This window comes from Atractosteus spatula, chromosome 21 (assembly GCF_055471065.1).
Source record: "Atractosteus spatula isolate fAtrSpa1 chromosome 21, fAtrSpa1.hap1, whole genome shotgun sequence".
In the NCBI taxonomy this organism is placed as follows: domain Eukaryota; kingdom Metazoa; phylum Chordata; class Actinopteri; order Semionotiformes; family Lepisosteidae; genus Atractosteus; species Atractosteus spatula.
Window position 1 is genome coordinate 12,383,123 of NC_142726.1, and position 12,025 is coordinate 12,395,147.

The window sequence follows — 12,025 nt, forward strand, 5'->3', positions numbered from 1 at the left end:
AGGAAAATCACTGAGAAGGGATATGTTCAGAGAACAAACTGAAAAAGACATAGTAAGCTCTATAATACTGTACTAACTATAGTAAGAATAACAAAGTATCCAATGACAGAATTTTATTTTAAGGAATATCACTTACCAAAACAAAGTCTGGTTAGCAAATGTTTGAACAATCAATATTCACTGTGCATAACATAAAGGCAAAACCAATAAGAAGCAGTGCTTCCAAAACATTGTGACTATTGTACAATGCCTATAAACCCCACATCTGCTGAGCATAATAAGGCGAGTGTTTAGCATAAAGTAAAGCTTTGAGTCGAGCTGATGCTTACAGAACAATGAACTGTGGGAATGTGCTTGTTTCTCATCGATCTTGCACTGGCATCCATATAGCCTTTCAGACACAGGGATGAAAAGCTGCATTTTTTCCTTATAGTGATCTTTAGAGATGAGCTGAAAGGTGAACTACCTGTTGACAGTCTTCTTAAATTCTATCAATAACATATTGTTTAACATTGAGACTGGAAGTAAAAGAGCCAGTTGTTATTCAATAAGTGTATTATGAAGATATTTCTAACAGTTAAATACAATTCTGTGTTTGTCTTTTGCCTGTGGTCTGGATAGTATTATCATATTTTTATAACCCCAGCCTTTTTTTTATAAATTCACCTTTGACGTGTCTTTCAAAAAATCTGTTCTGCACACAGCTTGTACATACTTAAATTTACAAAACTGCGTGAAGCAGAGACTAATCTGAATACATACTACAGGTATATATACAAGGTAAGTGTAAACACTGTACATCGGTAGCAGCATGTAGGGTATAAGTAATGGCATGATGTTTTTAGAGAACAAATTTTAGGTTGAAATGAAAATATTTCTTTAAAACAATTATACCCAACTGTTTGTGACTGTGCTTCTATTTTTTTCCACAAAGTAGCATGAAATATACACAGCAAGAATTGACAATACTATTTTCAACTATTTTCATAGTATTCAGTGATTATTCAGCTACTTCTATCTATATACACTATATGTTCTCAAATACTGTTACGGTTACTTTTAGAAATACTGTGGATTTGAATGGAACCATAAGTATAATTATGGTATAATAACTAGTAAGTGTAGGCTAATTTAAAATGATTTTCTGAGTAACCATTGTTATTTCATGTTTTGCAAAATCTGATTTCAACTTTAGTCTCCAGTTTTTAAATTTTACATTTGATTATTTACCTTTAAAACTTTTATCCTGTTTCTTAATTCAGCACAGCAAAAGCTAATTTAAGCTTGCAACAGAATGGTTCTTATTTCCGCTCGTCATTTAACCTGAAATATGCTGGCAAATGTTCTTTTCAAAATAGCTAACTATGTACAGCATATACAAAGTGAAAGGCCATAGTTTAAAATATCTGCAATTTGTTGAAAAAAATAGCTGTTTGTTAATTAAGATGCAGAAAGGACTTAACAACTAGTGATTAAGGTTTAAGGTTTAAAGGGAGGTAGTGAGATGGAAAACAACACACAAAATGTTCAAGTGATAGCTAAATCTCCAAAATAACCAGTAGGCATGTCACATGCCACATTTCAGCATACTGTATTTCAGGTTCATGGCTGGAGAAACTAGACCTGAAAATGATTAATTGAAATGTATGAATGCAAGATAAAATAATTCTCAAGGCTGGTTTTCTTTTTAATTTCAACATCCAGTATGGTCTACTGGCCAAAAGACTACACAAAAAAAGAAACAAAATGCAGAAGTTTGTGTATGAATGTGCACACACATCAATGCTGCTCTTGACTCAACAGGTTTCCCTGGTAACTGGACACTCTGAGAGCACCTCTTGAGAACACTCCTTTTAACAGGGAAACCTCAAGATTTAAGCACAGCACTGGTTGTATGTGACCTCTGGTGCACATTTATCATTTTGAATTGTCATTGTGAAGAAAAAAGAAATGTATTGAGCAACAGCATATTTATGTTTGGATTTGGATTCTTGTGCCTATTTTCTGTTATTAAATAAAATGAAAAGTGGAAGGATTAGGGCTACTGGCAATAACTGCAGCATAAGAGCACTTGAGACAGTCTTCTGTCCAATTGTGCTACTTTGTGGATAGATCTAGTACAGTACAACAAAAATGTTCCAATGCTGGATTTCTGTCTGCAGTGACTCTCCTATTATACAGTACATAATAAAATAATAAAGAACAGAGAATTTAAACATTTTTATGCTTGGGGGATCACGTTTCCAACCATTTTTCGTGCTAATTGTTCCTCAGTTTAATCTACCAGCAAATCAAAATAAGAAATTCTTGCAAAAAAGTGCTGTTTAAAACGGTAAAATATCAGGACAGTAAGACAAAAGATCTTGACAAATGTGTTGTCAGAGCAAATCCCTTAATGAAGCCTTGTGTGTTTTGGACAATCTCTGAGTTGAAAACTGCTCATCTAGAGTACCGTGACTTGGTTATTTCACTGACTAGGCTGTTTTATTGTGCTCTACAGAGATACTACGTGGCTGTAAAAGCAAATTTCAGTACACTCCATATACAGTACAGCGTATATTCTATAGACTCTAAGGTATGTATTCATAAAATGTTAAAGACATGATTGAAATCTTCAGTATTTATCGCATTGTTGTGCTACCTAATTGATCGTGCTCGGAATTCATTGATGGTTTAAAGCAGTTGAATTTGAATTCTATACACTTAATAGTAATTAACGATTGACTTATTAGTAATAATGATTTTCCTCATAGTAATTAATGAGGTATTGCATTGCAATTAGTCTATAATATCTGGTGAATAAATAGATTGCAAAACAATTGTTTTTTTTTTGCTATGATTTAGGAACTTATGAAGCCACACACCCTTTCTTTTGGCCATTGTTAATAACAAAAAGGCAGGTACAGTTCAGGTTGTCCTACAATTAGTACATAAGAATTCAGGAAACCATTACATCAAATCAAGTTTATTTTTCATCATGAAATATATAGCTTACATTTTACATAGTCTACAGATGGTTATCAGAAACATGCATTCAGCCCACATGCATTTGAATCCATGCAGCCTAAAGCTTAAGACTTACTTCGGAAAACCCAATCCATTACCAGTCGCAATTAGATTTTTCTTTTTTAAGAATTAACACTGAATTTAATAGATGTAATGTTTAGAAAACATTAAAGAAAACAAATAAAGAACATTTGTTTGATCTTTCCTACACTCTGCATGTACAGTACCACATAGCGTAGACTTTAGAATATGTATATACTGTATACATAAATAAAAATGTGTGCATCTGTATCTATATATGTAGAATGTATAATTACTAGTTAAGCTGTGGGCTGGTTTACAATTTGCAAAATCAGGTTGTATGTCACGTTGCCTGGAACGGTAAATATTAACCACAAACTGTAAGAAAGTACCACATATCTAACTGAGAAAGTGTAATAGGAAGTCCGGGTGGCTTTAAGAAACTTCATTTGAGCTGTGATATTTATAAAAGTGCATTGTTAACACTAAGTAAATGTTACATGTGACAGGCAGAATGAGACATGAGAAAAAAGCTTCAATAAATACAGTACTTGCTGTTGCCTTGTCGAAAACATTTTGGGGGTTGAAGGTACTGAAGGAATCCATCAGCATTGTGGCCTACAAATGCTTCACAGGAGCACTAAGATGAAAATGATTAAATGGGTTCTATACAGGAAGGTAAGCTTGTGAACACTACTAACTGAAAATTTTAAGAACTGCAGAAAGTTATTTTCGCTGATTACAGTTGGTAGTTATCTTTGTCTGAAGCTACTGCATTAGACCTGCAAACAATTTCCCGAAAATGTGCTGGTAGTGTAATGAAACACACAGTACAACGGCAATACAGTCTGGTATTTTCTTTCTTTTTTCACTTGCAAATGTTGAAACACCTAAGCAGAACCTCTCTTTCACAATTGATCTCTTGGTGGTTTTTCTTTCATTATGAAAGATGAAATCGCAGTGTGATGGAACCTTTATGTTTCAACTAATTGTTCTTATTGCTGTGCTAGCTCAAGTGGACACACGTCAATTGAATGGATTTTTTTTATTTTTATCAGAATCTCAGGTTATTATCAGATAAATTGCTAACTGAAAATGTGGAACTGAATTATGCAGATAAAAGTATTTAGATTTTATTTTTCTTTGTTTCTTTATAGATAAGGTGCATAATGCAATGGTCCTGTGTCTGATAATAGTATACTGAGCAGCAAATTATGGTTTTTAAAACTACGTATTGCAATTAGAATAGTATTTTACACTGAAAATATTGCTCCCGTCATCATTCTTAGTTATATGTATTTAGGTAGAATTATATTAGAGGGTGATACCTAAAATCTGCATGTCAGATGTTTTAACCATTCTGTGTCCTTTATAATTGGGCAAATGCTTTAAATGTCTTTTCTTTAAAAAGATAGCACTTTAATGCCATTCATTTGCATATGTGTTATTATAAACGATATCCAAAAAATGCAGAGTCCTACAACAAATTTATCCTTCTGTGTTATTTCATTAATCCACCATTTATCTTGCCTTTTTATATTTTAGAAGATAAAGCAGAAGATTAAATGGAAGGAAATGGCAAACTGCTATCTATAGATGAGCACCCCCTCACCAGCTTTCTTAAGTCACAGATTTGTATTGCAAATAGCAACTACCATCCAAAGAATATCAAGCTGTTTCAGAACATTTGATTTTCTGTATATAGCCTTAGCTGTGTAAAATATGTTGGGAAGCCAAGCAGGGCTATGAATTCTGGGTAACTGTACCTTATTATTGTCAGGTCCTTTTTTCTTTCCCTGCTAAAGCAATTGAGGAATTTAAAAAATTAGCTAGATTACTTTAATGACTGCTATAGCTGACAGCAGCATCCAGTAAAGAGGTCTCAGCAACTCATGACACTTAGGCCGAGATATTATGTTCCTGGACCTCTAGAAGAAGACATTTCGTACAGCCAGGTATCCTATTAATTTTTCATGTAGAACAAGCTTTGTTTTCCTTTCCTGATCAAGTTGTACAGTTCTTATGTATTTCCTACCATTTCCCATTTTTATTACATGGACATAAAAGCCTGGCATTCCTCCATGAATACAAATAACTGAAAGTAGAAGAATATTAAAGCTAATCTACAATGTAAGATTATTCCTAAATGTTTTCCTTTAGATCATTTAAAATAGTTAATGTCATCTATGTATTTCTGGTAATGAATTATTCACTTACTTTCATTAAAAAAGCTAAGTATATAGTAAATATTTGCAAGCGTCTCTGGTGCTTAATTCACGTTATTATACAGTACATGATTTTCTATCAGTCTAATGTAGAGAGAGAGACTCCGCTAACAACAGGCCACTCCTAAGTTTATAAATGGCATGTCAGCAAATAAACTTTCCATTCCTGCCTACTACAGAAATGTTTATGATGTAATTTGTTTGGATGCAAAATTCTTACCCATGTTGATTACCAAAAGATAGAAACTACTTGCTTCAGCATGCCAAAGGTCTAGGCTAAAATGTGTGCCTGAAAAGCCTTGGTTTATTTTTGCAATAATATTTATAGCTGTGAAATGACCCTGAAAACAGCTTAGCAGACTTGTCTGGTGTTTTACAGCATGGTGTGGTCCGCTCCTTCATTCTGTGACTTTAATAAACATTTTGAGATAGGAAGTTTGCAAAATGGCATACCTTTTTGTTGGTGAGAATAAACTTCACTGTAAATCATTGCTTATGCTCCACTTTAAATGTACTGTATTAAATACCGTTTCTGTGGGTGAACATCGGCTCTTGTGTTGATCTGTTACTTGTAAAAAGGTGTATTTATGGCCAGAGGCTGTGTATTCTTTGCTTTGCCTTCATCAAGTACCCTGAGGCATGTTTGAAAAGACCCTTTTTAGGATGTTTAGTGATCCCATCACGCGAGAACCTTAACCGTCATAATGACACAGACAAACCACACTCGTTCAAATACATTGCTGTCTTGTCACTGGTACTTTGTAGTACTGTACAGTGGGAAAGTCTCACCAAGCTGCTGGTCGCATTCTCCTTAAAATTTAATATACCTCGTTAATGCTTAGTTGCAAACACTGAAGGATTTTTATGATTATAATCATGTGTTATAGCACCTAGTACTGTTACTAGGCAGCATACTAAGCAGCTTAATGAGATATTATAGCACTTTTTGTTGACTAAAGCAAAACTCAGTTCATTGTTTCCAAAGCTTGACCCTCAGTTGTACAGAACAGAGCATTATCCAGCATAAGAGTGGGAATATTATTTCACATTCTTGTAAATCCCAATAAAGGTTTGTCCATTTGTAATATTCTTCAGTTGTGTATAGCTGAAAACTGTTTTTACTCTACTGACACATATTATGCACACCTACAGTAAGTCTCAGTGAGAACAATGTTTTATTTGTCTTTCATTTATATTGATCCCTTTCAAATATATTGTGTTTTTTACTTTAAATGAAAAATATGCTTACACGTCTTTTAGCACTAAGATAAGAACATGTTTACTTGTGTAACCCCTTGGTTTTAAGTGGTATTGTTAATGTTGTAATTGTTATATACATGCAGTTAAATAACAACAGTATTGCTCTGTTTCATTAAGGCGTGTAATTGAAAGTTTTCTGATCTGTTGGTCGAAGTATTTTAATTATGCTGTACTCAGCATGCTTACAGTACAATTATTCCTTCTAAAATTGCATTACAATTGTCTCATATACTTGAGGATATATATTTTTTAATTTGTCATAATTTCAAGCTGTTTTATTTGAATATCTGTCATACTGTAAAATTAGCTTAGTACTAGATTGTTGATGTATTAATGCACCATCAAATAACACAAGATGTGGTGTTAGATGCTGTAAGTTCTTCCCGTCTTTTATATTTATGTATGACATTGAATTTTGCTTTTCTTGTCCTTTCAGGATGGAGGAAACTAGTTTGTGCCTTGGTGTGTCTTCAGCAGTGCCTGAAGCTGATGCCCATCTTAGCAACACTGTACTCAATGGCCAGTATCCTATAAGCCAGAAACTGCACCAGTTAACAGCACAGCTTGGCCATGCCTTTCCGGATCTTCAGAATAGACAGATTCCTGAAGAGAAAGCTGCTACTCCACTAGATGAAAAGAGTCACATGGCTTTGGCCAGCCAACCATTAAGCAGTCAGATGGCTTTGCTTGCCAACCAGCTCAACCGAGACATTGATACTAGTCTAAGCATGAATGGGAGGGTGGATCTGCAGCAATTTCTGAATGGACAGAATCTGGGCATCATGTCTCAGATGAACGACATTGAAGATGATGCCCGTAAGAACAGAAAATACCCATGCCCCCTTTGTGGAAAGCGATTTCGTTTTAACAGCATCCTGTCACTGCACATGAGAACCCACACTGGGGAGAAGCCTTTCAAATGCCCGTATTGTGACCACAGGGCTGCCCAGAAGGGCAATCTGAAGATCCATCTTCGCACACACAAACTGGGCAATCTTGGGAAAGGCCGTGGCCGAGTCCGCGAGGAGAACCGTCTTTTGCATGAGCTTGAGGAGAGAGCCATCCTGAGGGATAAGCAGATGAAAAGCAGCCTTCTGCAGCCTAGGCTGGATATAAAACAGCAGCCTCAGCCTCTCCAGCACCAGCACCTGCCCATGCAAACTCAGCAGCAACAACAGGCGCCTGCCACTGCTAGTGGTCTACTCACTCCCACCGGCCACAGCACTCCAGAGACTCTGTCTCAGCCGTCGCCCTCTCCCAAGCCAGCCAGCGCACAGGAGGAGCAGGCAGCCCCTCCCTCAGGCTTCCGCTGCACATTTTGCAAAGGGAAGTTCAAGAAACGTGAGGAGCTGGACCGCCACATCCGGATACTGCACAAGCCCTACAAGTGCACACTCTGTGACTTTGCGGCTTCTCAGGAGGAGGATCTCATCAGCCACGTGGAGAAGGCCCACATCACTGCTGAGTCAGCCCAGGGTCAAGGTTCTAGTGGCAATGGCGAGAAACCAGCAAGTGAGTTCAGATGCGAGGTTTGTGGCCAGGTCTTCAGCCAGGCCTGGTTCTTGAAGGGCCACATGAGGAAGCACAAAGATTCCTTTGAGCACTGCTGCCAGATCTGTGGGAGGCGCTTCAAAGAGCCCTGGTTCTTGAAAAACCACATGAAAGTCCACCTGAATAAACTATCAATTAAAAATAAATCCCCCTCGGATTCTGAAGTGCCCATAAGCATGAACAACATGGCACATGAAGCCCATGCAAACTTGTACTCCCGATACATATCATGCTTGCAAAGTGGATTCCTTTCACCTGATAAGGCAGGTTTATCCGATCAAAACCAGATGCTCACTAAGGCCGGGATTGCAATGAAAGAAAAAGAAATGCTTGGAAAACTGTTGGCACCAGTTGCTAGCATGGGCCATAATTTGCCTGAAGGAGAGAAACGGTCTTTGCTGGGCTGCTTGAATCTGGTGCCTCCTCTCAAGTCAAGTTGTATGGAACGCTTGCAAGCAGCAGCTAAAGTGGCAGAAATGGACCCCCTGAATAGCTATCAGGCCTGGCAGGTCATGGCCAGGGGAATGGCTATGGATCAAGCTTTTCTGCCTAAAGAGCAGCACCAAGTGCCACACAGTCAGGAAGAGGCCATGGTCAATGCAGGCCTAGTCTTTGCTAAAGAGAAGCATGAGTACCTTGTCGTGGCTGCTGATGGTTCCAAGCAGAAGCTGCATGCTGAATCTGTGCAGTGTACAAAAAGCAGCAACCTTGTCTCTTGCAAAGATGATACCTTTGACAACAGTAGAGAGTTCATGTCCCACAGCATTGGTCAAAGCCTTGAATACATGAAGGAAAAGCCTACTGAATGCCCTGATTGTGGAAGGGTTTTTAGAACTTACCATCAAGTGGTTGTCCATTCCCGTGTGCACACGAGGGACCGCAAGCAGGGAGAAGAGGGGATCCATGGCTGTCTGGATGAGCGCCGGGGTTCTGCAAGTGACCCGGAGTCGCAGTCCATCAGTAGGTCGACAACCCCTGGCTCTTCAAACATCACTGAAGAAAGTGGAGCTGGAGGAGGTCTCTCGCAAACAGGCAGCGCCCAAGAAGACAGCCCCCACCCTTCCTCTCCTTCCTCAGGTAAGAAGTTCCTATTCCTAGCAGACCCACTTTGCATCTTCTTATCAACACACTTTGGTGTTCAGTGACTATAAAACAAAATATAACCATAATATCAGAAAGGGTTAAGGATTGAATGATCTGTTCATATTTGGGAAGTTTCTGGATCTTATAAACCATTTTTGTAGCCTGCAGAATTTGAAAAAATGGATGATATCTTAAAATATGTCAGTTCCAGTCCACATGTACTGTACATGTACTTTTAATTGCAAGTGGGTTTCAAGCCATCCAATTCTATAATTTTCCTCTATTCTAAGTACGACATGTTCAAAATGCAAAAAAAAAAGGATAATGTCTATGAAGAACTAAAAAACAGCTTTAAAATATAGGTAGAAACATCTTTTCTTTAAACTGGTTTCATATTTTAATAAACTATGGAATGGCCAAATCTCCATTTAAAAGAAAGGGACTGGGTTGAATTACTTCATTGTATAATGTGACTTGTACAGTAAGTCACACAGGATATCATGGTGATATCACAGTTAGTGCTGCAGCCTCACATCTCCAAAGTCCTACAGTAAGTTTGATTCTGGGCTCAGGCATCTGCCTATATGGAGTTTAGTTGTTGTCCCTATGTTTTGCGTATGTGTTTGTCGGAAGGATCATTTTCCTTCCACTTCCCCAAGACATGTTGGCTAGGTTTGATTGGCTAATCTAAATTGTCCCTTTCTTTGTTGCTCTATGATGGACTTGCATTCAGTCCCAAGAGAGAGCTGCCTTGTGCTCTCTGTCCTGCCTTGTGCTCAGTGTTTCCCTGATAGGTTTGGGGTTGCAGTGACCCTCACCAGGATAATCAGCTCACTGATAATGGATGTATGGGTAAGTTTTTTAGCACTACCTGTGCTAAATGTGCCAAACACCAGTCAATTAATCAATCAAACAAAATGGCTCAAGAATAATATCGATGGTTTATTCTGAACTGTGCGCTTTTGCGCTTATTCAGAACTGTGCCTTTTTGAGTTGTATTCTTTAATTTTCAACAGCAAAATGAAGGCATGATGGTAATGTGAATGTAAACATGATTGTCATTCGGTTTCGTGTACAACTAAATTATTTTTGGGAGTAAATTCTTTCAGTTCTATTTTAGTGTAGAAACATCAATATTCTGGGCATCATTGTAAGCAAAGCAATTCCAATTTAACAATTTGTATACCTAAATTTAAGCATGCGCAGCATGAAATAAGTATGCAAACTATGGAAACAACTGAATTCATGTAACATCACTGGTTTTCCTTAGCACCTAATCTCTGAATGCACTTTGGGAAAAATAGCCAGTACTTGGTTCAATGCATCGACTTGCTCCAGTTGTTTCCTGAAGACCCAGCCACCCATACAGTGAAAAGGGCTTCACCTGGGTTTCTTTTTGGTACCTCTTTTTGCTTCACTCAGCTTCAACAGATTGCCAGTGACATGAATAAATCTGTTAATTATAAGGTGAATTTACCGTCAGTGGTTGTTATATAACTGCCAAAGGACTACAAAGGGGCCCTGTAAGATTTAAGCAAACCAATTCAATTCTTTGTGAAGAAAGAAAATCGGTGCAGCATTTGTTAAGCAAAACACTTAAAATCCATGCTGTGCATTCCACACATTCTCATGATACTTAATGCCTCTGTTCAAATACCCATGAAACACTCTGTCTACTTCCAAAGTCACAGCTTTCTTTACAGGATACTACTTACAGGACCAGAAGATGGAATGTGAATAAAGAATATAGCAGCAACAAGACAGATTATTATTAATTCAAATACTAAAGACTGTGAACCCACTACTGCAGAAAGACCAAAAGCTTAATAGATAAAGTGTATATTTACTGGTTTTTAAAGAGGCTGTTGCTAATGATTATAGAACTTTTAAAGGTAACTTTCTCAGTCCTCAGGGTAACAGTCTAAGGCTAAGTAGCTTGCTTATTAATTGGGTCATGACTATGTGATAATCAGTTTGTTTAAGCTAAACAAGACACTAATTAAAGATATACAGTACATATAAAGCAGGTCAAAAAAATTTGAAATGCGTTTGCAGAGTAAAATATGCTTTTAAGTTGTAGGAAAAGGCTTAGCTCTAAGCAACTTAATTTCATCAGTACAGAAGAAATTGTTTATTTATTTACAGTACCAGCTAGTTATATTTCTTATCTGCTCCATGTAGTGCAATGGTTTTAAACATGGGATTGGCTATGTTTATTTTAATCTAAGAAATAATAACAGACAACCCCCACCCCAATTAGGAATTAATGAAAATGAAACAGAGATAAAAACCTCTAGAACTGTTTTCTAATACAGACTATTAAATGAAAATACCATTTAAGGGAGAGTCAGGGATACATGCTACGGAAGTCATTATCTTCAGAATTATATAGCAGGAAGTTTTTTTTCTTCATAAAATCACAAACATAGCTTGTAGCACTTAGGATTCTGCTCTTCATTATAATTCTACTCTACGTACTGTAGACATTTTAAAAGTGTTAAATTCAGTATACTTGGAGTGTAATTTTCTTAAGTAGCTAAATCTACAAAAATCACAATTCTCTACTGTGTGGTTCACCAACAAACATATCCTGTAGATTAGGAAACAAAAACTAAATGAAAAATGGAAACAACTGCACTCCAAATTCTTTGACAGCTTTTTTCTAGAATAACCAGTTAGAAATCTATATTTTAAAGTGCTTCATTAGGTTCCTAGGTAGATTTTTTCAATGCTTAAAAGAGCAAAGAGATTGATTGTAGTACCAAGATGAAACCCGTCTGTTTATCTACAGTTCAGGTAGTGCTGATGGGCAAAATGCCAGTTTTTGCCCACACAGTTCTGTTAATGTGCCTTAAAGTTGACCTTGAGGGCTTGCCCTC

The 12,025-nt window shown here is 37.1% G+C and overlaps 1 protein-coding gene across 2 annotated transcripts in view; it reads left to right on the forward strand.

Annotated features, from left to right (window-relative positions):
* Positions 1-12,025, forward strand: part of znf536 (zinc finger protein 536) — a 170,757-nt gene that overhangs the window by 76,229 nt on the left and 82,503 nt on the right. For both annotated transcript variants that reach the window (XM_088939052.1, XM_088939054.1), the window contains exon 3: positions 6,949-9,140. In XM_088939052.1, coding sequence (XP_088795178.1) covers positions 6,950-9,140 — 2,191 coding nt within the window. In that variant the 5' untranslated portion in view covers position 6,949. The remainder of the gene's footprint in view (positions 1-6,948; positions 9,141-12,025) is intronic.